Source organism: Apis florea, unplaced genomic scaffold (assembly GCF_048593485.1).
Source record: "Apis florea isolate Af1SG1 unplaced genomic scaffold, ASM4859348v1 contig_3158_pilon, whole genome shotgun sequence".
Lineage (NCBI taxonomy): Eukaryota > Metazoa > Arthropoda > Insecta > Hymenoptera > Apidae > Apis > Apis florea.
In genome coordinates, this window is record NW_028256713.1 from 3,938,173 (window position 1) to 3,966,036 (window position 27,864).

At 31.4% G+C, this 27,864-nt stretch overlaps 4 protein-coding genes across 9 annotated transcripts; 2 read left to right on the forward strand and 2 right to left on the reverse strand.

The window, feature by feature from the left end:
* The first annotated feature begins 160 nt into the window (after window positions 1–160).
* On the forward strand, window positions 161–2,239 carry LOC100872271 (uncharacterized). Of its 2 annotated transcripts, XM_086909459.1 has the most exons (4): window positions 161–467; window positions 808–1,099; window positions 1,185–1,336; window positions 1,420–2,239. In XM_086909459.1, the coding sequence occupies exons 2-4, from the start codon at window positions 911–913 to the stop codon at window positions 1,688–1,690; spliced, it is 612 nt and encodes a 203-aa protein (XP_086765585.1). In that variant the 5' UTR covers window positions 161–467; window positions 808–910; the 3' UTR covers window positions 1,691–2,239. The 2 variants fall into 2 exon arrangements, with proteins under 2 accessions (XP_086765585.1, XP_003698820.1); XM_003698772.4 differs by lacking the exon at window positions 161–467 and having other exon boundaries at window positions 611–1,099.
* On the reverse strand, window positions 2,179–22,306 carry LOC147657445 (uncharacterized). Its single transcript, XM_086909458.1, has 7 exons — window positions 22,287–22,306; window positions 22,161–22,206; window positions 3,598–3,745; window positions 3,398–3,448; window positions 3,168–3,302; window positions 2,866–3,082; window positions 2,179–2,796 (listed from the first exon to the last, which is right to left on the reverse strand). Exons 3-7 carry the CDS (start codon window positions 3,705–3,707, stop codon window positions 2,254–2,256), a joined length of 1,056 nt encoding a protein of 351 aa, XP_086765584.1. The 5' UTR covers window positions 3,708–3,745; window positions 22,161–22,206; window positions 22,287–22,306; the 3' UTR covers window positions 2,179–2,253.
* On the forward strand, window positions 4,242–10,710 carry LOC100872033 (uncharacterized). 3 transcript variants are annotated; one of them, XM_086909456.1, is made up of 7 exons: window positions 4,256–4,402; window positions 4,509–4,613; window positions 5,716–5,761; window positions 6,635–6,865; window positions 6,960–9,705; window positions 9,870–10,101; window positions 10,178–10,710. In XM_086909456.1, exons 2-7 carry the CDS (start codon window positions 4,557–4,559, stop codon window positions 10,184–10,186), a joined length of 3,321 nt encoding a protein of 1,106 aa, XP_086765582.1. In that variant the 5' UTR covers window positions 4,256–4,402; window positions 4,509–4,556; the 3' UTR covers window positions 10,187–10,710. The 3 variants fall into 3 exon arrangements, with proteins under 3 accessions (XP_003698818.1, XP_086765582.1, XP_086765583.1); XM_086909457.1 differs by adding an exon at window positions 5,232–5,459 and having other exon boundaries at window positions 4,259–4,613; XM_003698770.4 differs by having other exon boundaries at window positions 4,242–4,613.
* LOC100863358 (serine/threonine-protein phosphatase 4 regulatory subunit 4) lies at window positions 18,817–27,862 on the reverse strand. 3 transcript variants are annotated; one of them, XM_086909451.1, is made up of 17 exons: window positions 27,661–27,862; window positions 27,497–27,576; window positions 25,491–25,741; window positions 25,313–25,386; window positions 24,882–24,988; window positions 24,463–24,692; window positions 24,206–24,334; window positions 24,027–24,133; window positions 23,757–23,948; window positions 23,532–23,690; window positions 23,273–23,455; window positions 22,744–23,190; window positions 22,565–22,670; window positions 22,421–22,451; window positions 22,287–22,306; window positions 22,161–22,206; window positions 18,817–21,928 (listed from the first exon to the last, which is right to left on the reverse strand). In XM_086909451.1, exons 1-17 carry the CDS (start codon window positions 27,721–27,723, stop codon window positions 20,413–20,415), a joined length of 3,741 nt encoding a protein of 1,246 aa, XP_086765577.1. In that variant the 5' UTR covers window positions 27,724–27,862; the 3' UTR covers window positions 18,817–20,412. The 3 variants fall into 3 exon arrangements, with proteins under 3 accessions (XP_086765577.1, XP_086765578.1, XP_003698617.1); XM_086909452.1 differs by having other exon boundaries at window positions 18,817–21,541; window positions 27,661–27,838; XM_003698569.4 differs by lacking the exons at window positions 27,497–27,576; window positions 27,661–27,862 and adding an exon at window positions 26,541–26,772.
* Window positions 27,863–27,864: the final 2 nt, after the last annotated feature.

A 27,864-nucleotide genomic window follows, 5' to 3' on the forward strand; every position in this document is an offset into this window, starting at 1 on the left:
TATTTTCTTCTAATTATATTAGAATTTGATACATTTACACGTTTATACAAAGAATTGACAATTTGCGCCATCTCTTGAGTATCAAAAGTATTTTTTAGAACTATTCAAGAGATAAATTCAATTTTTACTCTACTTTATTCTAGCTTTGAAGAAATATGATTTTTAACATTCGACAGATGGCGCTGATTCTTATATTTTTATCATATCTGTTTTTTTTTGACTATTTGTTTTCCTTGTTTGGAAAGTACTACTTATGCTTAATATCTGATTATAGATGAGATACAAAATCAATTGAACACATCATTTCATCATTCTTTTTTTAAAATAATGTGTTTTAATCTTTATTATAAAAAATAAATATCGATAAGTAGTCTTTTTGAAGCTTAAGACAAAAAATGTATTAAATGTTGGACATTTTCTGTCGTAAAATATATTTTATCAAAGTATACAAATACAACTAATAACAGGTAGGAAATAGAATAAACTTATTATTTAATGGAATTTTTTACACATAAAATTATCTTCTGTTCGATTATATCATCAATTACCAAATTACTTTGTATATCTAATATATGTATATTAAGTTATTATATATAGTGACATATTATATATATTATATAACATAAAAACTTAAAAAGATGTATAAAAATAAATATATGTAAAATATATTTTTTATATAGCTTCTAAATTATTTCAAAATTATTCAATACTAGATCTATTCCATATTTAATCTATGGCTGTAGTACTACATATATATATTTTCTTCATAATATTATGAAAATAGTAATCAATATGTCATATTTTCAGATTAATATTTAATAAATATTATGAAGAAAAATAACTTATGAAAATTGTTGTTTGTAATTTGTGTATATAATCGTGTAAACATAAAGTATGACGACGTGTCAAAATGGCCGATCTTAACAAAGAACTAAATGAATATCTTCTTAGCAGTAAAAATGAGAAACAATTTAAAATTACCGTACCTGCGGTGACAATACCAAAAACAAATATTGGAAAATGGTTCGGAAAAAGTGAGGAAGACAAAGAAGAAACAGGATGGATTCAAGGAGCACAAAAGGAATGTTGTCCTAGTATGGTTCGTATATACATTTTATTGTTAATATAATAACCTAACTACTAAATGTTTTTAAAAACATCGCAAATTTCTTTTTTTTTGACAGACAAGAATACAAAGACTAATAGCATTTGTTGTATGCTTTTCTATGGGTGTACTTTGCTTCTGTCTGTCGGCGATTTATATTCCAGTTTTACTATTAAAAGCGAGAAAATTTGCACTTTTGTACACCTTAGGAAGCGTTTTCTTTTTATCAAGGTAAATTTATGAATAAAAATATAATTATATAAAGATAATATAAGCAAATTTATATTAAAATTATATTAAAAAAATTTTTATAGCTTTTGCTTTCTTTTGGGTCCATTGAGTTATTTAAAATCATTATTTACTGCTGAAAGAAGGTGTTTTAGTGTGTCTTATTTTGCAACTTTGATAGGAACACTTTATTGTGCCCTTCATTTACAATCTACACCATTAACAGTATTGTGTGCTGTTTTACAATTAATAGCTATGATATCATTCTTAGTAAGTCATATACCAGGAGGAACAAAAGGTCTAATGTTTTTTACAAGAATGTTCAAATCTTCTGTAAATTCTACATTGCCTGTGTGATATTATAGTTTCTTAGGTATTAAATATACGTGAAATAAATATTCTTTGTATCTTTAATTATAATATTTTATAAAATTCTATATATAAAAAATATATAATTTCTATAAACAAGTGAAAAACACATGTTTTTTATGTGGATTTGATATGTACAAAAGACTGATTTATTATAGTACATAATCAAATAATAAATAATAAATAATGTAACAATATTAAGACTTTGAGGCTTTTTTGGCCAGAATATACATAGTTAATATATATATAATTAGTAATAATAATAAATTTGTTTATATTTTAAATAATTAATAAAAATAAAAACATTTTTATTATAAAAAGTAAAAAATTAAAAATGCTATAATTGAGTTATATGAAAAATGCAGTTTTTGTATATATTATATATATAAATAATAAAAATAGTTTTGTTATTATAAATAACATTATACCATATGCATACTATATGTATAAGATTTATTAATTTAATGAAATAAAAATTGTATTTATATATTCAATATTTATTAACATGTACAATAAAAAAATCTTTAATTATATTAATTTTTTTTTTTATATTATTGTCTTTTTTTATTTACTTTTGTAGATTTTATGCGATTAATATTACCTTGTAAACGTTTAACTTTCAAAGGTAAATATTTGACATTTGAAGATACATTATTTATTTTTGTATGATCTTTTCCATTTTTTGAATGCTTTTTTTCACAAATATTGATATATCTTGTATTTTTCTTAATGTTTGTATCAAACTCATCAGAATCATAATTAGTTACAGAAATAAAATCATTTTGTTCTGTATCTTTAGATTCTTTTGTGGAATTTTCTTTTGATTTAGGTGGAATAAATACTCTTTCTTTACGTGAAGATCTATACAAATATACATCTGTAGATATTGTAAATTTAATTGGTTCTGAAGATTCAATCTGAAGTTCATTTTGAACATCTATTTTATTTTCTTCATCTAAAGTGATTTGTTCTGATGTTTCAATATCTTGGAATAATTGAAGTTTATTCTTTGGTGCAGGTATATCCTTAAAAATATCACATATTGTTACATATAAAGGATGAAAATGATGATCTACAGAATCCATCACAACATTCTGCAATTTAAATTATAAAAATAAAATAAAATTAGATTAATATTATTTGTATATTTCAAATAACTTTACCTTTAAGGCATATGCAGCAGATGCAAATCCTATAGTGTGTAATGTTATAGACTTTAATTTAGATAATAATAATAAAGGCACTTTTTTATTTTGTGCCATATGAATAATATGCTTTATTAAAAGTGGTGGTGAAATGTTTGCATCCATTAAAATACAACAAACATTATTTTTCTCTAAAGATCTTGTGATAGCATTTATGCCTAAGATCACAGAATTTCTAAAAAGGTTCAAGTTTTAAAAATTTATATATATCAATATATAATGCATATCAAAAAAATATTAATATGTTTCAAAATACTTACATTAGCTCTGAATTTGATATATTTTCATCTTTTTGAAGTGCTTCTTTTTTAGCTTGTACACGTTCTGCTTTTTTCATATGTCTAAGTTGTGACCATGGAATTGAATGAGATGGCCGCTTTATAGCTGGCATTAATCTATATATTTATTATATTTTATTATATTTATTATAAAAGATATTAATTTATATGAATATTTTTTATTTTTTTTCTTTAAAATTGTTTCAACTTACTTGTTCAAAAGTTCTTCTAATAATGGGCATTTTTCTAAATCTACAATTGGCCTAATAACATATAATTATTATAGTTGTTATAAAAAAAGGAAAAATCTTGATAAGATAATAAATTTAAAAATAAAAATTTATTAAATTATATATATTAAGTTATAGTTTCATAATTATTTATAAAAACATATGAATTAAAATTACCATACCAATAATGATCTTGAGGTTGTGCTAAGACATTTCGTAATCCTTTAACCGATCCTTTTTTTGCTGATAATGAATGTCTTTGTTGTTGTTTTGTCAATATTGGTGTATTCATCGTAAAGAAATTAAAATATTGATTCAGGTTAAGTTTTCCTATAAACACATGATAAATCCATAAACCATAAACTATGATAGTAAATAGATGAATTGATTTCTTATGTCGCCACTATCGAGCAAGAAAATTTTGCGGAAAATTCAAAACTCTTATACATTATAAAAAAAATTTTCTATAAATTCTTGCAAAATTATGTAATTTTAATAAGAATTTTCATTACAATAATAAAAAAATACATAGTGAAATATAATATTTTAATATTTATGATAATTGTTTCCAAAATTTAATTTCATATAAATTATTCAAAATATAATGAATCTCTTTGATTTAATTTTATATCGAGACAAAATAAAAAATACAATGTGATTTCTAATTTTTTAAATTTTCTAAAATTTAAATTAATAGTATGAAATCGATAAGTTATTCGGTTTTATAGTTATTTATTGTAAACGGCAGCTTCAGTTCCAGCGGCGCTTGCCTCGAAGAAAGTCTATTAAAGTAAAAAACATAGGTGCTACGCCACTGGACCAAAGTGCAGGGGAATGGATAATGTGCAGAATACGCTTTCGAAAGGGAGCAGGACCGCAGCAGTACACGCAGCAAGTTAAGATTGTCAAGATGGATGCTCAGTACCATCGGTTCGAAGTATGGATTTTGCCGCGTGATTCGTAAAAGAGAATTGTCGTTGATGTTTAGTAAGAAAAAGATTGTGCATCAGGAAGTTTTGTTGTTCATAGTATCCTAAGGTGTTTTATAGTGTCTCGATATGCAGCGTTAAGTAAACCGAATGCTTTTATATAGTGATGAGAAAAACACCTAAAAGCAGTGCAGTAGTAGCAGTCTTCTACAATGGTGGATAACAATTGTATTATCGAGGGAAACGTCAAATTTCGCGATGGCAAAAAAGTAAGTACTTCCGTTTAAATTTTTTCTTAATTAGTTACATCTTTACATTTACGATCATAGTGTCCGATGAATATTAATTGTTTAATTCATTATTTGTCAATATAACATAATTTAATTTATCTCGTGAATCTATATAATGATAAAATTACGCAGTATTCTATATTCTCATTTGGAAAATCGTCCTAATGAATCATAATTCAATTCAAATTCATTTTTATATTTAATTATTTCAAAATTATTTAAATACGACATGATTTCAATAAAAAAAAATTACATAATAATGTAAAAGATCTTGCGCTTAATACTCTCGTTAAATACTCGTATATTGCTTGAAAAGTGTATATACATATGTATACAACCTTTTACTGAATCAATGAAAAATATGAAAATTCAAATTCAAATTATATATGATTAAATTTCATTTTTTTCATCAACATATATTATAAATTATAATAACATGCTGAAAATTATGTTATAAAAATAATTTTTAATTTTATATACATTTAATTAATATATAGTTGTTAAATATTTAATGTTCATGGATACAGTTTCATGAATAATTAGAAGTTTATTTATTTAAATAAACTTTTATCAATGTCAAATATTTATTTTTTTAAGATCATTAAAATTTCAATACAATGATTAATTTCTATTTATCATGAGCAAGAAATCAAATTAAGATATCATGATATGATTTCAATTAACATTACAACTATGAAGTAGTTGTTGAAAGCTTAAGGAAGTATTTAATGTGAAAAGAAATGAAGAGTCATAAAGCCATAAAAAGCTAGTTCATTTTCTTTTATTTACATTGGGGTACCAAAGAAGTCATTCAGATGAAAAAGGGTAGGAAACTCTTTTATTTTTATCATAGAGGGTTCAAATGGATTCAAGCAAACGTATATTACATATGTATAATGTTTTTATGCATAATAAATCTATATAAACATAAGACATGTAACATAAGCATTATTATATGTGATATTTATTATATATGATCAAATCTTTGTATTATTATTAGTAATATTCAATGATATATTATGAAATTCATCAATTTAATATAATTATTAAGCCATTCAAAAATTATTTATTTGCATTACAGTGGAAATCAAGATGGTGTGTCATGAGAAAGTTATCACCAGTTGCAGGTAAAATTGTTTTTTTAAATAAACTTCATCTTTGCGTATAAAAGTAGATTTTAAAAATCATTTTATTATATCATAAATAGAAGTATGAAACATTATCACTAAAGCAAAAGAAAACATGAAATTTCACACAGAGATATAGATAACAAACAGGAAATGTTGCACATTATACATATCTCTCTTTTTGGTGTTACTTTAAAGATATAAGAACGCTTTTCTCTTTGTATAATATCCAATGTATATATTCTTTACAATGAACTATTCATATGCATTTTAAGAATGAGCCCTTTTAATCTTATCAATATTGAAAAAAAAAGTTAATATTTAAGCTACACCTGTAAAAAGAAGATAACAGTTGTTAAAAAGTGACTCTAAAAAATAGTAACAATTTCATTTCCTATCACAATTCTAATCCTATCTAAAAGAATTTCCTTACTTGTTATCAGCATAAAGAATTCCTCCCTGTGTCCCTATACTAGGGTGGCAGCTGGCACATCTGTTACAGATTGACTAGCTGGAGAAACAAAAAATTTCCAAGAAGAGCTTTGCTTCTGGCAATAACCATTAATACCTGGCCCTTGTAAGTTAAGGATATTTTAAAACTTAGGGACACCAGTAGCTCATAAATTTTCTTTAGGAAGAATTAGTTAAGAGTACAGTAGAAGGGGCTAACATAGGATTTACTGTATTTTTACATCTGCCTATAAGTGTTAAACTAGTCACTTAAAGCGTGAAATATCAGAAAACTTTAATCAAATTTATTTAAAAAAATTTTCGCAAAAACATTTTTAAACGTTTTTCGACCGTTTGTTTATTTTAAACAATTATTTTAAACAACGCACAGTTACATAGAAGACATCCTACTCCTATTTGTAGATTGTCTTCATTTGCAACTTTACGGAGATAGCAAGGATCGATATAAACAAGGTCAAACGAAAGCTTCATTAAGTTTGCAACATTTCCTCGGTGTAGAGAGTGGTTTCACTCTTGATAAGGAATCAAACACAATAGCTATAATATGTCAAGATGTGACGGTTGTTTTGGCTTTCGACACCAGAGAACGATTGATACAATGGCAAGTGAAAATCTCTAACAATTTGGGCGAAGGTAAAGTGCATTTTCGTTGAAAAAAATTAAATCAAAAATAAATCACGACTTAAACACTTTTCATTTGACAACTAAAATCATTTTATTTCCACAGATCAACAGTTCCTGATCCTAATTTCCACAGTTCCATCGAAAGCGAAGCTCACAAATGGCCCAGCTCATTTACACATTCAGGATCGTCGTTTCTGTATCACGGTCGGTATACCTCCGAGATTAGTTGGTATTTGGGAAATCGCGCATCTTCGGCGATACGGCGTGGTGGAAGGACGATTTTGCTTCGAGGGTGGTTCGAGATGCGGCCGAGGGGAAGGTCTTCACGTATTAATAACGGATCAAGGAGAAGATATTGTAAAGATGCTGCAATTAGCGGCGGAAGGGAAGCTGACGAAAAAACGACCAATGAGCAGAGAGCAGATAATGCAGGAAAGCCCGCGCCGTCAATTCTCCCGATCGGAAACGAGGGCTAGCGATTTCTTCCCCTCGGCTGTTTACTCGTCCACGTATGAAGAGCAGTGCGACAGCTGCAAGAACGAGAGCTCGCCCTATTGGTCGTCTACCGAGAGTAGGCAACAAACTGAACTTGACAGGGATTATAGTAGCAGAGACACTGTCTCCGTTTCGGAATTGCCTGATCAGCCGGGAGAATGGCGCAGCTGTTCTCTCACTCGTCAAGGAACATCCGCTCTCGAACGATGTGCCAGTTGTATCAGCAAGCTAGGAACCGTCTCGAAATCCTCAACTTTAGCCACTACGACCGGAGCAAGCAGTATAAGCAGTCCGGCAGGAACTATGAATAATTTAGGATGCCACTTGCAGCCACGCACGCTCGATCGATTATCGTTATCCTCGTACAGTAGTAGCAGTCATGACAGTGATTATTCCAGTTCGCAGCAAATGGAATGTCATTGTTCGCAAAATTCGAAGAACTCGCAGCAACAATCGAGCGTTCAACGCGTGTCGCCAAGTCCTAACGCACTGCCACCGAGACCACCGAAACCGTCCCAAACCACTGCCACAAAAAAGGTTAAAAAACCTCCCATGCCATTGCCAAACGAACAAGTTTGCGTTCATTCGCGTAAGCAGCAGTTGGTCCTGCGAAACACACCCGCCGCTGCTGGTCCTTATGAGAATTACGACGTGCCCAAGACGATTTTGGGCCACCATATGGTGTTGGAACAGAATTCTCAACCAGATCAGTATTATGACACGCCAAGGAAAATCAAAGAATGCCTAGCACTGCCAAAAACTTATCCTAATTACGATACACCGCAAACACCTCAAGCTGTAGTGTTGCAGCAGTGCGGCTGTCCGGCCAAGCTCACCGTTCAATCTCCCAGATCCTCCGGATGTCCCTGCCAAAATGTGATGAGCTGGGCCGGTTTCGTACTGCCGTATTGTAGAAGAGGTGCAGGAATTGAACCAACCGGGGTTGCTGTGCATCCTGTGAAACTTTCTGGAGAAGGGAAAATGCCTGTGGTTAACGCAAGCGGAGAGATTGCGATTTACGCAACAGCGAAACGGGTGAAGAAATCGGAGAACGTGGAAGATAAGAACAAGGATAATTGCGAATGTCCAGAAACAAGAACCAACAATTACGAGAACGTTGAACCTGTTATCGACACGCAACCCGAGTCTAAACAGGCGAATTACGCGAATATAGATTTTACCCAATCCCTCGAGCATTATGAAAACAGTAAAGACCTTTTGGCTAAAAGTGGAATATCACAAGAAGAGATAGAAAAGTTTTCCGATCAAATTAAGGACGACACACCTGAACCGCCCACAGAAGATTCGTCCAAAATATGCCAGAAGTGTGGCCATGTTAAAGATAGCGAAAACGATTATTTGGTTATGGATCCTGAAAAGCAAACGCCAAAGAAACCGTTCCCTGGCTATTTACCGATGCAGCCAGCGCACAATGCTTGCTCGAAAGAAATTTTGTCCAGAATTTGCAGCGGTATAAAGAGTTCGAGCAATCCTGCATTATCAGGCTCCGCTTTGTCGGAAAGCGGCAAAAAGAGATCCGATTCCGAGTTTCGTGTTCCAGGTTCGGCGATGTTGTCCAGCCCGTACCTTAGACGTCGTTACTTGGACGGAAATGGTGCGACAGAATCAAGTGGAAACATTGGTTTATTGTTAAGAAAGCGATCTTATTCTGCAGAGTCTGCTCACTATTTGGATGATGAGAATCATACGTTCCCTTCGACGTTGACCATTCATAAATGTTCCAGCGAAGCGGACAAAGCTTCTCTGGTTAGAGGAGAAACGCATTCTCCATGCGTTAATTCAGAGGTCAAGATTAACCAAGATAACGGACAAATATCGGTAACCTCACCCCAACCATCGTTCATAAAAATTCGACGCTCCTCTTCCGTTCCATCTAAAACTGGCCACAATAGAGACTCTTCTAGTAGTAACGATTCAGGTGTTTCCACTGGATCTCTTAGTCATAGAACGGCAGAATTCGTGGAGTTCGAATTATCATTGACCGCTTCGACGTCGACGAGGAAGCAGAATGTGTTGTCTGTTTATAGAAAAAGTTCACCGCCTACGTGTTATCACAGCAGTTTACCAAGAAAATCAAAATCCAGTGATCCACTTCGAGAATTGTCCTTTCAATTTCAGAAAATCAAAATCCCTACGAAATCCTCTTCGGCAGAAGCTGACATTCCGACATGTTTACCCAAGGCAACGAAAGGCTTCAATAGTCCAGGGGAAGTGTCTAATACCCCTTACATCGACTCGCGAAGCACGAGTAGCGGTACATCTGATATGTCAGATTACATCGAGACGTTGTCGTTATCGTCTCACTCGTCATCCGATACGCCGGATAGTTTGAGGTAAGATGCTCCTGTATAGAATGTAATTAACGTTTTCTTAAAGCTTCCACCCTCTTCGTATCGTGGAGAAACACTGACTAAGAAGAGGTCATTAAAGAAGAAGAAGAGGTCATTAAAGAGAAGAAGAAAAAGAAGAATACTCGATCTTTTACTCGGTTTTTCAGACTGGGTGGCAGAGCAGTGGCAACGACGCTTCGTCCTCGCAGTGGAAAAGAGTATTACAAGATTGACAGAAGTATTCTTGTCGAGCAAGGAAGAACGTTGACGACACCATCAGCCAATTACGCAAATATTACCCCAGTACTTGAGAAAAGCGAGTCCCCTTCGCCTGGATATATGAGCAGCTCTCCTTTTGAACAGCCGCAACCTACTCGTGAACACTTTTTGTTTCCCGATGTGAGTAACATAGTTTAATGGAATTATATCATCAATACTGTGTTATTTTCTTTTTTTAATTTTATCGTTTTTATAGGAAGCTTGAACGTAGCAACATTGTTTGGGAAGAGAGCGGAAAATTTGAAGTTCCTAGGAATTCCAAACAAAACCAGTAAGAGTATTCATGGTAGAAATTATAATTGGGGCATCATGACTGTTTACACTATACGCAAGTATCTAGTTGATTGTCAATGCTTTTTAAAGCAATGCATGACACGAAATGTGCATTTCGTTGAATTTGAGAGAAAGAGAGGGTTATCTTTTGAACTTCCAAGGTTCAGAAATCACATTAAAAGGAACCTATTCAGAACGCTTATCTTTCTGGCTTTCTTTACGATAATGTCTTCTTACAAAGCGAATCCGCACAATCAAAAGAACCTAACAGAGCAAAGGTGAGTTTTCATAAGAGATTCTAGATTCTAGCGTATAGTTGAAATTAAGTCAATACAATACAATTGAAATACTTCCTACAACGATTTAAACAATTTCTAAAATATGCTCAATAAGAAACTGTAATAGTTTGTATAGTAAGAATCCTGCCCTAGGATAAAAAGAAGTGTGTGCATCGTATACTTTATATGAGTATATCGTTTTTTGGATATGTTTTATTTTATATGAGTATACTTCTATATAATAGGGTATTGCATAGCGGTTAAACCAGAGCATTGCAATTAAATGCTCCGTGTTTATACCGGTTAATGCGATACCATCGACTTACATTCTAAAATATACAACCAAAAAGTTTAAAAAAAAAAAAAAAAAAAAAAGGAGAACAAAATAATGAAAAAAAGGGAAGGAAAATGCAATGAAAGTAGTCAGTTGCATAGCACTCACAGGGTTTTCAAATCTTTACAACTTATTTTCTAAAGGCTTAAGATAACATTTATATAGCCGTGAAATGGTCTTCTTTTTAATGAGATTTATATGATGGATATCGTAGTCTCTGGGCAATCAAAGATGGCACTATGTATAGATTATAAACGAGATATCTTTAAATAAGTCCTAAGGGTACGCGAACGAATATAAAACTCGAATTATTTTTATTGAATTTTTATAATTCACGGGCAAAGACTTTTTAATCGGTAATCATTCTCATCGTATATATGTTCCCATTTTTACGCGATTATATGCGTTCGATTCATATAATTTTCCTACTAGATTATATATATATATATTATATATTATATATATGTATTTACGCAACGAATTAGTTCTTAATCGTAATTGCAATATAATTTTATTTTTTTTCTTCATAATTATAGAAACGTACTTAAAATATTTTTCATTCGTACTTAAGATATATCTATGTCATTTTTTATGCGCGAAGAAGAGTTTATATGTCTATGGAATTCTTTAAGGAGAGAAAAAAAAAAAAAAAAAAAGAAAAAGAAAAAAAAGAAACAAAAAAAGGAGGGAGGGTGGGGGAAAGAAACGAAGAATATTTATTTTTACTTCGATGGTGCAGGATCTTTTTGATATAAAATAAAATGAAACTATCGTATGATATTATAAAATAAAACTATCGTGGACGATTAAACGAAAGAGCTAGTCGTATGACGTATCGAAGAGGAATCGAATTAGTTAGGCCTATCTTCTTACGTCTGCACAGCTTCGAAGTTTTTTTTGATCGTCGTTAAAAAAAAAAAAAAAAAAAAAAAAGGGAAAGAAAAAAACTATACATTTATACATATGTGCGAGCTATAACCGTGAGTCTTCTCTGCATTTAAATTTAATTTTTTGCTTGCTCATTCGAATGAATTAACTCGCGAGATCGCGCAAATAAGCAATAAAAGAAAAAAAAAAAATGACGCGTGTAAAATTTCGCGATCGCAAGTGAAACCTTGCATCGAGAATAATGGATGATAACGCGCTGGTTGAGTTGGTCGGTATGATATTATGCAGTGATACTGAACGCAATAATAGAAATGCTAGGAGTTATATGCAGATTAAGAAAGAAAAATGGAAAAAGAGAGAGAGAGAGAGAAATGAAAGAATCGATATCGAATGTTTTCGCATTGAAATATATTAAAATGGATTATTCTCTGTTTCATGTACACATGTTGCGCTCTGCGGAGTGGATAATCAAATCAGTATTCAGAATCAAAAAGATCAACGGTAATGAGCGTTTACCGTTTGCATATTAGAGATTCATTGAACAATGTAAAGTTAAACCGGGAATCACGATTCAATGACAATATAGCTGTATTTTCCCCCAACATGCAAGGAATTGTTTTCATCGTGCCGGAACAGAATTTGTAATATATTATATTATAGTGACGCTCTACTGTCAACTACGTCCGTCGTTTTCTCAAGCCCCGGGATATTGTTCTCGTATACGTTCATCTTCTTTTTCTGTCGAAGCAATCACAACTATCGCTGTAGCAACGCCACGCTTATCCTGTTTATCGTGTCGCGAATTTTTAAGGATCGAGCCGAATGAGTTAACGAGCAAACGATCGGCTCTTCGGTACACAGAGGGGTTATACATATATAAAGAATTATATACTTACAGTTGACTCTATAACGAATTGTAAAAGTATTAAAGTAGTATTAATCACAAGACTGAACAAAAAATGAAATAATAGTTGCTGTGTGGTTAAATTGTAGGAAATATCTAAAGAAGCTAGATTTATATATAATTTTCTGATTAACCTCTGTTCTTTTTATAACGGAGAGACGTTTCTCTCCCTTTTATATATATATATATATATTTTTTTTTTTCTGCATTCCGTGTATCGAACGTGTTCTGTGTCTTCTATAATATCGTAGATATGACGAGACGTTGAAAGCATAAAAAAGGAAGAAAAAAAAAATGATAAAAAAAAAAGAAAGAAAAAAGAATATTACGTATTTGCTCTGCTTGGTAAATTCGAAAGATACCAAGTCATTCTGTCCAAGCTCTCGAATTTCATATGCTTAATTATACGTTATACGAGAACTCGTAGTCTCCATACGAATGATTTATAGAACACGACACGAAGGATACTTAATCGAGCGAAAAATGAATATTATCGAAAATCAAGATTATCCGAGAATAGAATTAAACGATCGATCTTTATATTACACTCGCGTGGATCGTAGAGTCCCAGCGGAAGTTATTAGATCGTAATTTCTTAAAAAGAAAAGAAAAAGGTATAATCATTAAGATAAAGCCGACATCGTACCATACAATTTTCAAGTAAATATTGTAGAACGTTAAGAGGAATAATATATATATATATATACAATATATAGAGATGCGTGAACGAGATTTGTGTGTTCACGGATTTTTACGCAACTCTATTATATTGATAATGATTGCCAATCGAGAATAACAAGTTTCGATGCGATCGAAGTATGTAAGTACTTATATATGCGTTTAAATAAGATCGCGTTTATCGATTCTAGCGAGTTGTATAAGGATTGGTAATCGATTCTATAAACACATGCTAGTCAAAATTAAGTACTATTGTAGCGATAATATATTTTTACTGTAAAAGGAACTATCGCGAGCAGGTTTTCAAGTCTGGCCACGCGTTTCGCTGTACGGAAGGAGATAGTTCGAGCGACACGATTGTCTGCGAATAGAATTCCCCCCTTTTTTCTCTCTTTCCTTATCCATTCCACATTGATTCGCGACGTACGTGACAATCGATCGAGACAACGCTTCGAATTTTACAATATTACAAAGGCACAGTAACGATTGCATTTATTATAAGACTTGTTAAATTAACGTAGCTTCTAGTCAATGAAGAGGATCAAACTATTTAAAAATGGTAAAGAAATATTTAAATTCAGTCGTGTATTCGCGTATGTTGCGATTCGATCGATCTCCGAATCAGAATGCCCTCCAGGCATGACGAGCTTGAGACGAAGTTACGGAATTGCTGGAAGTCAGGGATGACGCGTGCCAGTCTTCGGGCCTCGAACAACCATATCTAAGAATTTACTAACGATAATATTATTGATCACGAATAGCGAGTAACGTTTTCAAGGGTATTATATACAATATATAATATGCTCTGTTTATAATTTCTGTACATATAGTCGGTGTGTGGCATTAGCGTTAACCAAGGTTTCTTTATTTTGTGATCCGAGATAATCGTCGCTGGAGATGGAGAACGATTTTTACTTGTGTGTGTTATATATATATATATATACTATATATTATATACGAAGCAAAAGGAAAAATGGAATGGCTAGAAATCGATATACTAGTGTGATGAAATGCGCTCGAATCGTCTTTGGAGCCATTATCGCGTTTCGATTGATTTCGCTCGCGAGTTGTACGATGCTGCATCGTATAATTGCACGTTCAACGGTGCGGTAATTGATTCTCGAGAGACAAAGAGGAGAGAAGAGAAGAGGAGTGCGAGAGAGAACTGCGAGCGATTCGTATTGTCGTCGTCAGGGATTATTTATGCGATACGAGCAATCTGAAACGCTTTTAACTCACATATACACATACAAATTGTAGCATACGAAGAATACAACCAAAAAAAAAAAACAAAAAAAAGAAAAAAAAACAAAAAAAAAAAAAAGAAACGCAAGAGATAGACTAAATTTATTCTCTCTCTCTGCGAACTTAAGTCCTGTTCTATATATACGTATTAGAATTTTGCGATTGAAAGGAGTGAGTATCGTTTTGCGCGTACTTACACGAACGTAACACGAACACAGATGCATAAGCAATTCGTTCCTCGTGGTTGTATCGATGCTACCGACTCGACGAAAGTGCTCTCGATTGCACGCGATCGTAGCAATTACGGGTAAAAATGGGGGAAGTGCAATCGAGAGGGACGCCATCTTCCTCCGCTCTTCAAGCTCTTAAAGCGTCTCGTTTCTTTTTTGCGATATCGTTCGAATAAAAGAACGAACGTTTTAGTTCGATGAATTGCTAATGGCGCGGCTACTTGATTCTTGGAGTGCAATTGAAGACAGGAAGGTTGTATCCAAAAATTTGAAATTTTAAGAGAATGATTCTTCAACTATTTTTTTTTCAAAAATGTCAGTAATATCGTTCTTTATTAAGGTTAATCAGATTCTTGAAAAATTGAATATATGAATATATGTATTTTACTCCGATTAACGAAAAAATTAATGTTAATATTCCAAAACAAGAGTTTACACAACAATTTATCGTAACACTTGCAATCTTTTTTTTTTCTATTCTTTCTTTCTTGTTTTATTTCAAGATATTTACGATATTTGATCAAATTCGTAATTCCATCTCTATCGATTCCGATAATATAATAAGATCGTAAGAACGTTTAATAACATTAAGCTCAGTTTTGATATTCATTTCGAGCAACGCAGTTAATTTTTACACGTGCAATATATCATCCCCGTGCGGCAGAAGGGAAAAGGATGTCGAGTGCAGGAATGCGAGGAGCGTTGCTTCGACGAGATCGATAGCATCGAGCCACGAAGTCTTCTGTACATACTTCTCCCGTACATACAGTCCGTTGATCACACAGCCGATGATTCTGTGCGAATGAGAGAACGAGAAAAAGATATAATGGAAAGAGCACGAAACGTACGAATCAAGGGAGTTGGTTCCGCCTGAAACGTTTCGCATGTGATGAACACCGTGCCATCTTTATTCAGATGTTTACTTCTAACTCACCCTAAAACGGCATAAATTCGAAAGATAGATACGTATGAGAAGACAAAGAAAGAGGAAAGCGTGAATTCTAGTAGATGATAAGGGAATACTTTTACCGAAAAGTACCGAGATAAGAAAATGAAGAAATCGGAATCCGTTTACTTTGACAATCCGTTCTCGACAAAATAAGAAAGAAAATATTCAGTTCGGACTGTTCGAATGTAATTCCGAGAAAATAATCTTTGTTCCACGGGAAAAGATATTGTTTATAGGAAATTTTATATAAAGAAAAAAAAAGCCAATCATCAGAGATCGTCCTTCAAAAGTTTAGTTTCTCCTTTCTCGAGCGAGGGAGGGATTTTAAAAATTAGAAGAAAAAAATATGTAGAGAGGAGAGACAGTATTTTACAACTGGTCAAAAGGAAAGTATCTGTTGTCGAGAGTTTACGAGAAAAAAATATAATATAACATAAATGCCGCGTTTATTTTCGAAATCCTTATTGCATATAGTATAAAAGTCGCCACTGTTCACATGGGAGGGAATTCGATGGACAAATAATGAAATAAATAATGAAATAAAAATGATAAGCGATGGGAACTAACGTATCGGGCTATTGTCTCACGTTTAGAACGCATTTCATCGGGTGGAGAGTGGAAAATTCCAATCGATTTATCTTTTTCGAAGTTTTTTATAATCAAGGTAAGCGGGTGCGTGTGAATGAGCGATCGGTGATCAAACAAAATCATTATTATATACTTCGTAAGTAAATTATAAAAGGAACTCATACACAGTTTGTAGCGACTCGAGTCACTGATTTATTAAAAAAGTAGAAGAAATAAAGAAATTAAAAAGAAATTCTTTACCTTTTCTTTCTTCCCCTTCGTTGAAATTTTTATTTCAATAATAAAAAAAACAAAAAGAGAGAGAGAGAGAGAGAGAGAGAGAGAAAAGGATAATCGAGAAGATAAAGATTGTCGGATTGTGTAACAAAAAAGATTCGATTTATTGTTTGTAACGTATATTAAAACAGATGTATAATATATCGATAGAGCCAATAAAATCTACGATCGCGTTGTTCTTTAGTTGTTCACATTTAACTAGATTTTTGTTTCTTACAGATATACCTCACAAAAATACACTTCTCTCTGTTTGTAACATTCCTTATTCTTTACGGGAGCAATTATGAGTAATAAAAATATCGTTCAACGAATTCGATACGTTCATAATTACACGAACGTAATTCTCTTCGCGTTATTTATTTGTTTCCATTTTATTCTCGCGTTTAAATATGTATCATTACTTTTATTTTATTTTATTTTTTTTTTTTATCATCACAGATTACTCTTTCCCGAAAGAAACACGCAGGCCATAACGTTTGGAAACTTTCTTTCTTTCTAACAGTTTCTAATGCGATAAAATTCAATTGACGCGTGACGTGACGTTTTCTTTCTTCTTATTCAATGGTCACCATATATTATTACTTTTTCTTTTTCCAAATGATCGACGAACGACGATGTCCAGGATAAAGAAAATTCTACCTCCCAGATTTTACTCGATTTACGTACACGACATACGTAACGATACGTATAATATATATCATATAACAGTGTCAGCGATAAAAGTGCTCATCTCTTTCTTTTTTTTTTTCTTTCTTTTCTACGTATATAAAGAAACAAATACGTTAACAATTACGTAAAACGAGAGTAGCACGAATGTCTGTGTGTGTGTGTGTGTTCTTTTTCTTTACTTGTTATATATAATATACTGCATATTTTTACTTTCTGGCACAAAAGTTAATATTACGAACGTTAAGATCTGTACAAAAATAAGGAGCAGCATTTTAAGCGATTATTTCTTGGGCGAAAATATTCGAGATTCGAGAAATTTTACTTTTTCCCTGTTTTTTTTTTTTTTTTCCTAATTATCCTCCTAACGTGCTCAAGTAAACGTTCTTCGCTCTCTACTTTCGCTTGGTTTTCTTCGAAACGCGCTACGGCTGTCCCTATAGTTGCACATTTAACAATTTGTTCAAAATTCATTAAATATATACTTATTAGTGTGTGTCTGTGTATATTATATATATATATATATAATATATTCTAAGATTTCCTATAAAAAAGAAGTTTCGTCGCATGGTAAACCAACAACCGTACGATTCGGCGAAATACGCAAGTTTTGTTTTATTTAAATATACATCAATCCGTCGTAAAATTTCTCTACTCGATCGATTCGAATAACTTCTTTGCACCACGTGTGATTAGATTCACGAAATCGTACGGCTGACGCTACCCTAAAGTCTCCTATAAAAATAATACAACAAGCTTCGCTATGTTACCATATAAATCGGTAGCCGTAAGATCTTACAATTATAACAAAATAATTAATATCGTTTACGCGGCAACAATCGATTCGGTAAATTGCATCTCTTTCTAGTCTCTAAGCGTAAAGAGAGTGTGATCTATCTTCGGTGTTCAGTAGCTTGTACGAGAAAAAGTATAAATTGTAGACCAATAACGATTAATTGCTATATAGGCAAAAACCTTTGCGAAATCGGATTGACTAGCGATTATTAAAAAAAAAAAAAAAAAAAAAAAAACGTTCTATATAAAATTGGATTTACAACCCTCGAAAATTATGAAATTGGGAGAAACGAACGAAAGAAGATGAAAGGGATCGAAATTAAACTCGAATGGACAAAGAGCTAGTTACAATAATAAATGTGTAAGAAAAATAGTCGATGCTTCGTTTCTTGAACAATATTTTTTACAAGCCAACTATAGCTACGAATAATCTTTCTTTATCGGAGCAACGTATCAAGATCGTGATATTAAATATCGAATCACGAATAATCGTCGTCGTGACAGTTGCTGGACATTATGTATTTTGGGTGTTACTTTTTTCAAAGTTTTACCTTGTATTCTCCATTCGACAGTACGGTCACCCTCTTTCCAAGCGTTGAAGTCTCCAATCAATTCAATGGCACTTGCACTGTAAGGCTTATACAGTATATGTACATGATACAAGTACATAATGCCTTTTAAGGGTTTGTACATTTGATATTTAATCGTATCATTATCTTTGGCTTTGAAGCGTCTTATATCTTTTCTTTTCTTTTTCTTTTTTTTTTTTTTTTGTCTTTTGATCTTTCACCCCAAAATACATTTATTAGAAGCTCAATGAAAATATTCTGCGAAGATATTATACTTGTCCTTTTGATACATATTGGTATCTCTTTTATTATTTTAGTTTCACGATAAATTTCATTAATTTTCTCTCTCCTTTGACTACTACTTTATAATAATTAGACATTTGTTAAATCGTTTTGGTCAGTCTATGTACATATATATTTTTGTGTGTGTGTGTGTACATGTATGTGATATTCTTTAAGACTGTATGATATTTTCGTAGATATTTCTCGTTTTTAAGACACAATAGTAATTCCAATCCACTACGCAAGGGAAGAATTTTAATCGTTCAACGTGTTTAAAGGGAAATCGGGGAATCGAGAATCCCTAAAGTTGCGCTCAAAAAGTTACTTCGTTTATCGTAGTTCACTGGTTCTTTGAATAAAAATTAATTATTAACGGCGATGTTCGTAAACCGATCGAAAATTACAATAGCTACTAAATAACACCTCCCATGCAATACGATATAATAATAAAATTAATATATAATCATTATAATCGTTCGTTATTATATGCGTCTATATGACATTAGATTGTTTTTTTTTTTTATTCAAGCTAAATTAAAAAACAAGTTATAAAAAACAATGACGAAAAATCCTATTAAAAATTATCAGCCTTTACTGGCATGTTTCAACTGAATTCGTTAAAAAAAAAAAAAAAATAAGTAAGATACAAAAAATCGTATCGAACATTTAAAAAACATCGTTTTACAGATGTTAAAACTAGCCCTGCTTTTTATAACTATTCGAGACTAGACCTAAAATTGGCTATTAATAATTAAATTCTATCTTTTGTTATCTCGTCATCTATCGTGTGTAATTCCCTAAATACAATAATTTATTAGAATATATTATTCAATCAGTGAATAAACTTTTATAGAGTAATACGTATTAGATATGCAGCTATAAAATTAAAGTGCAAAATAGTCTTATTCTTTTACTTTTACGAACTTCGATACAGCATCGTCTAATAAACAGTCTTCCAACATAAGCATGCGTATCTTTTTATTAAAAATACTAAAATATTTGATAAACTTTCCTAGTTGATTTATCGAAATATAAATTTTTTTTCAATATAATGTGGGAATATGATAAAATAAAAAAAATGTCTAAAATAGATTACTGATAATAAATAAAATATTATAGATTTACCTTCTCTTTTAACTTCTGCCAATTATATACGAATAGAAAAATATATCATTAAGCTAGCTAATAAATAAGTGAGAAATATACAAGGTTGTACGAAATCGTAAATCGGAACAACCTCATAATAGTTTTCAAATGCCTCATTATTTCAAAGAAAATGCTGAATTCGAAAAACCTAAGATTCTATAAAAGGTTAAAATACACAGAATATATATACATATATAAAATGTATCCCACAAAATCTTACTATCCCCCTGATACAACGTATTTGTAATTAGATGCGAACCAGCACATACAGCTATATCTTCTTTTTTTCTCCTTTTATATTGATACGTAAATGCGTTTGATGTAATTACACTAATAGAGTTGATACTCCTCGAATTTTCGGCACAGCTTATCGATTTCTTCATACCTAAATTGTGAACCCACAGGGCTGGAAGCCCTAGTGGCAGGTGCAGTTCTACTACGACGTACAAAACTTCTTAAGGGTATTTTGCTATGTCCCTGATTATGATTCACATCTAATGTCGAATATCGTCTTAAAGCTCTGCTTAGTCGTTCCGACGGTGTATAGTCGGTCACTTCTAAGCTATGCTGATCCTTCAAAGTAGTTTTAGTCTCTTTCGTATCTAACATTTTTAAACTAAAATTTGCAGAATGTCGTTTAGTTCTGTCCAGCATACACTTTGATTGGACGATTTTAGGCTTATCTTTATCCAATATCAATGAGTTTCGTCGTTTCATTTTATCGTCCATTGCCCTTTCTTGATTCACGCTATATCCAAACCTCGATCTCATCACAGGCCCAAGATATAAGTGATCCTTTTTATCTTGTTGTTGATTCTCCTTCACTAAACTCAAACCATCTTCATAATCGATCGATCGTAATCGTATACCTTTCACGTGATTAGTACCATTGGTTCTTCGTTTTATACCGTCCTCATACTCGGCCGAAAAATTTCTCTTAGGCTTTCCTTTCTCGAAATTTACAGAATTCCTTTTAGTCCTGTCTAACGTGCACTTTGATTGTACAACCTTCGGTTTTTCTTTATCTAATATTAACGAATTTCGTCTTTTCATTTTGTCGTCCATCGTCCTATCTTGATTTATACCGAATCCAAATCTCGATCTTATCAATGGACCAACATATACCGGATCTTTCTTACCAAGCTGTTGATTTTCCTTCACCAATCTTAATCCATCCTCGCAATCGATAGAAGTTCTGGCATGGTTAGATTGATCAATAGTCGTTCTTCTTTTTATACAGTCTTCATATTCAACGGAAGAATTCCTCTTAGGCTTTCCTTTATCGAAATTCATGCCAGTAGGCCGAAAATGATTGAACGAGGTTCTTCTCTTACCAAATATGGAATCTTGTAAATGTGGTATCTTGGAAGTACTCTGAGAGAATTGCACCGGAATCCTGATACCAGCATCCACAAGGAATTCGTCATCCGACAGCATTACCGGTATCTCGGGCATAGAGCTACAAGGCCAACAAGAGTTATAGTGAGCTGCAAGCGTTCTTACAGTGGCAGTGTCCTTGCTGGCAATGTTAGTGGAAAATTCGCGAGCATAATCTCGAGTTAATAGAAAATTTTGCTGCGATCTTCGCCGATTTTCTCTCATGATCGCCAAAAAAACAGATTTTGCATAATCGGATGAGGGACAAGAATGAAAAGTATATTCTTCCCCATAATTGCATTCACATGTTTCCGGCCACAATATGAAGGGCAATGATAATTTCGATCGGTTTTGCTGAGTCTTTTGCATTAGATAATCACTGCACGATCCATTGTCAAAGTTAGTATGGGCTGTATTAATATTTGAGTTGGTATACCCTATTCTTTCCCAAGGATGTGTTAGTTGAATTCTGTTAGATGCAAAGCATGCAGAATTTGATATTAGGTTTTTGCTGAAATTGTTAACTAAACTAAAAAAGATAGAGACAGATTCACAACTTTATTTTTCATCAGTTCTAAAGAGTCTATCTTTTCTATTCGAATAATTAGTTCTATTCGAATGTTAGTACAACACTTATAATTAAAGTTATTTTTATTTATAAAAGTATATATAATGGATAAATAAATATATAACTTATGTACCTTGTTTTTAATGATTCAGTGGATGGACGAGGAGAGGTTATGCTATCTATAATAAATATTGTTAATTTTAATTACTATTGTGTGAAATAATCTATATTTGAATAACAACGAAAAACAAATACTTACCTTTGGAGGTTGTTTGCGGCCTGAAAAAGGAATAGAATAAAAAGCATTAAATTAATTTAAAATATAATTAAAAAATAATTATATATTCCAAATTGATTACACGAATAGATATTCAAATTATAATATATACTTACGCTTTCGAGGAATCAGCTTGTCGCCATACGCCTATAATTAAAATATTTTAAACATTTTAATCAAAAATAAAATAAAATAAAATAAATGAAAATAATTTTAATAATAATTTTAATTATAATATATTGGAATTTCTTCTCATGTACCTTTTTTCGGAGCTGGAGCTTTTCCAATTGCTATTCCTGATATTTTCTTTTCTTCTTCAAATTTTCTATTATCTTCAATTTCTTGTTTTGAAAGTACTCCACTTGGCTGTAAAAAAACAAAATTTTTTATATAAAAATGTTTTGCATTAATACATTGAATTATAAATAATATTACTTACAGTTCGGCTTTCATATTTAAGTATTATCTCGTCCAATTTTTTTATAACAATTGTTAACGAATTTAATACATCTCTATCTTTTTCGCTATTTATTAAATGCGTCACCGTCGTTTCTAATATAGTTAACAATTTTTTATCAGCTGGTATTTGGAGGATACTTTTTAATTGAGGCATCAAATTAACTACTTTCATTCTTATGTTAGCTATATTATCTTCAGCCAAACTTAATAAAGTAGTATAAAAATGCTCCTTGAAGTAAGCAGTGGAGAAAATTTCTAAAGCTTTTACCATTATACGAACAAACATCATTCTCGAGTAAGAATTCGTATTATTGGCCAATTCTGTACATAATTTAGTACGAAGTTCTACTCTTTGCGCAGGTTTTGTGTTATAACGTAAAAATATAAGATATAGATTTCCCGATGAGAGACGAATAGGTATTGGCCTCTGAAAGTAATAAAAAAATTTTATTATATATAATCGCAAAAAACGAAATTATAATATAAACGAATTTATATTCAAAACTTACAGCATGTAATATTCTGAAAAAAGCCATTGGCACAAAATATGAATATATAAAATCACTTGGAAAATATTTAGGCAATACTTCAAACTGTGAATGTATTAAAGATACTAATCTCCAATTATGTGTACCTGCCATTTCCGATTCACATTTCAATAAGGCTCTACCTATTTCCATAACAATGGAATCCTATATTTGACAAACGGAATTATATAAATAAAATAAATATATTTCATATAATTGCTATAAAAAAAAGCATACAAACCATTTTATCTATGCCGATAACGTGACTTTCAACCAAACATTCAAGAATTATTGCTATATGAGGAACTATACCTTGTAAAACTTCTTCAGAATTATCTTTTAATAATTTTATTAGATCTGTTTTTATCCGTCCACTTTTTGGACCCAATACTTTGGCTACCTGTATAATGATTTTCAATTAAAAATTTTGTGTCATAATTTTAAATTGTAAGTCATAAATTCTTACTTCATGAACTCCACACGCTACAGTTCTCCGAACCAAATAATAATGATCGCTTGCCAATGCAGTAAATGTAAGAAGCAATGAATCTGTATCATCTGGAGAACTTGATACAAAAATGAACATTGCTGGAAGATTAAATGCGCAACATCTTCTGCATTCCACGTATTTCTCGTCTTCTTCAAGATCAATATCCATCTAGATTCGTATTTTGAATGTAAAATGTATATTATAATATAAAATACATTCAATTTTATGTTTTTGTACAGGACTTACAAATGGAATATGATGCTTGGATTCTTTCCTCATTATAAGAATACCCATTTGTGCAAGTTGCTGATAATATTTTAAAAACCATGTTTTTTCCGCGGGTAATAAGCATTCTAAAATATCAATAGAGTAGTTGAACATATTGTAGTTGCAAAAACAAAATTTCAATTATTAAGAAATCTTACTTTCTAGGCCAAGTACAATTTTTCCATATTCTTGGGCAATTATACATATCACGTTATTGTCGTGATATATAGACTGTGAAGTTTCACATAATTTTTTAACAAGTGGCACTATGATAGTTTTTATCGTTTCTGTAAATAATTATTATCATATTTCTATTTTAAAATACTTGAATTTTAATTTAAAAATTTGAAATATTTTTTTATAAATTATAGAAAACTTGAAATACTTATGATACACAACTAGTCATTAAGCATACCTTCTTGAAAATAAGGTAGCAAATACGCTATTGTTTCTACAGCGGCGCATCTTACATTGCTTTCTTCATCACTTGCTAATTCTACGAGAGATGGTAGCAAAGAGGTTTTTAGAGTGTCAGCGCTAAGGCCTTCAGCAACGAAACGTAGCTGCAAGCAGATATTAGCTCGTACTTCACTATTTACATCCTGACAGAGGGAATGTACCATTGGTAGAACTTCCTTCTGTATCCTGACAACAATTTTAATACATATACTTATTTAATGACTTTGTTGAAATGAATTTCTTTGGATAATTTTGTATACTATTAAATTTCAATATGTTTAATTTTTCATTTAGAAATATTGTTGCTGATATTAATTGATCATTAATGAAAATATTACAGAATTAATAAGATTTGATAAGATGAAACATACTCACAGACCAGATTCAAATCTTGTACAAATCTTTCCTAATATCTTGCTGCATATTATCCTTGAGTAGATAGGCTGTGATAATTGCCCTTTGTTTAGAGTCAATGGAAGTATCTGTATAATTGTATTACTATTATCATTCATATGATATTACACTTAAATTTTAATAATATTTAAATTTTAAGAAGTATAATTATATCATTGAAGATAATTATATTATTGATGATAAACATAACATTTTTTTGTAACAAATGAATTTTAATACTTGATGCTTAATCTAATGCCAAATAAAATAAAAATAAATCAATTTTATTTTTTACTGAAGTACTATAATCATATTATAAGATTGCCTACATGCTATAAAAATTATATTATACATTTGCCCTTCTAAATGACAATATTTTCTGAATATCAATTTCTAAGATCATCTATACAAACCTGCTTTCTTATGATTTCTATCGGCAGTAACTCTATCACATCCAGTAAGGTCTCCAGCCATGCATGACAGATAACTTTAAATGTACATATATACATATTTAGTTATATAGAATAATACCAAATGCATGAAACTGTTTAACTAGCAAATCTAATGGATAAGCAAAGACAATTTCTTTACCTGGATCACGTTTTTCAAGTGAATCTAAGATACTTTGAAGGAATGTTCGACTAAAAACAGTATGATTGACAAGTTTCTGTTCTAAAATTGTTTTGACTGTATTTGAAGCTGCAATGTGAAATTCCGTGGATGCAGTAGCTAATGACTGCTGCAGTTTTGGTATTACACGTATTATACATGATTCTGTTTCTGTAGCTAACAGGTTTGGTAATGTTTGTATAAAATTGAGTTTTTGAATTTCATCGCCTTTCCTGAAATAATTATACATATAACAGCAAACAAAACAAAGCAATAGTTGCATTAATAAAGATAAATTAATAAAAACAATGATTTCTATTATTCTATTATATTATTCTAAATTTTCTATTATATATCATATTTCAATAAATATTCATTATTCATTATTATACAGAGAAAAACTTATTAACTTTTTTAAATTTTAAATTTAAAAAAATTATTTGCATGAATTTTTCCATAATCATCAAATTTTTATAAAAATAATCCCATCAGTCAGTTTTTTCATTTTCTTTAAATATATGCAACCTTCAAGGCCAAAAATCTTTACATAACATATCCTTTTGAAGCATGTGACAATGTTTTCACTGCTATAGTATACATATATGAATGCTTAGTTGTATTCTTACAATTTTCATCTTTCATAAATTGTCATTATTGCAATAAAATTTATTACTATAATGTTATTATATATATGTATATATATATATATATATATATATATATATATAAAGATCAATAATAGTATCAAATTTTTGAATAACTTACACTTTGAAATTTTATTATCCCAAACAAGGTCTTAGTAAATTGCTTACGAGTTACAATAGAATGTCATTTCTTACGAGTGTTTTTAAAGGACTATAATTAGCAACGCTTAAACGACAGGATAGTATACTTCTTGAACGACGCTGTGATATTTTTAGAAATCGTGCATGAGTTCATACGAAAGAGAAACAGCCGAAAGGATGAAAAGACGGACGATAATAACGAACTAGATTTACTAACTAAAAAATCATTCTCTATCCAACTACTTACCGAGGAGATGTGCTCTTGTACAGAGCTTCCTCTTGCAACATTTTCAAAGTGCATCTTATTCGACGAAAACACAATAAAGGAGCAAAGACGAGATTAATTTTTTTTACGTTACGATGTTACACGCGTACGCACTCTCATGACGCACTTGACGCAAGAAAAACAACACAACGGAACGTAGATGACAACTAAACTGGGCTCCTACTAGTCCTACACCAAGGTATCGATTATATGTGACTTGTCGTACGAGGCATCGAGTATTTCCGAGTTTAGCCGGAACAGTCCGAACACAGCCTACGTACCGATGAAAACACGTAATGCTATGTCGCGCGTAATACAATAAAGCGATGCGTTGATCAGTAGTCGACAATGTTGTGTAATCGACAAATCGATGTAGTCATGTCACGATTCTCGAATGATGATGCATATCGTTTTAACACACATCATTTACATATTTCTGAAAAGGAATATTGCTTAAATCGCAGTATTCTATATAGCCTATTACGCAACTTCGTGACACAAAATCTACGATAATATACCGCAATGGAGACTTTTTTTTACAAGTTCGTAAACTTGTAATCTCTCATCGAGTATATCAATCTCTTTTTTTATTTGTTTGTTGTAAAATTTAATTGAATAATAATATGGACATGTGCAGTTAATATAATAAAATTAATTTGTTTATTACTTCTATAATCACTATTCTTTTTAGATTTTATAGAATTAGTTAATTATCTAGCCTTACGATACGATAATCACACAGGATTACGTGATTTAATTCAAGATCCTATACAATATTACTTCTCGAATCACTATGCGCAAAATTATAATTAAACCAAGCCCAAAGCAATTCTGTGAGTATTAATAAGATTAAAATTATTTTCACCTTCAGAGAAAGTGAATCATTATTGTCTCAGATTTATCATCAACAAATGTACATATAACCTTCATTCACTTACGTCAAAAGATGAAGTGCTCTCTCTATAGGTTTTTTTTCCAAACTAGGATCTAAAGTATGTTTCTTTAATTGCTCTTCATTCTAGAGAGGGAATTATAAATCAATCGTTTTAGAAATGTTCTACTTTGAATGAAATGAATGTGATGTGCACATAATATTACTTACTCTTATATCAGGTATAGGCTTGTCTAATTGAAGGCTAGCAAATTCCTCATAGTCCATAAACATGATGCACGCATTTTACGATGAATGCTGTTAACGGATATAACCCCATTTATTTGAAAGAATTGATCAGAACAGGAAACGCATATTCAGGTGATATCTCGCGCGGAAGTAAAAAACACGATCGTTCGCGATGGGTTTCAAGAA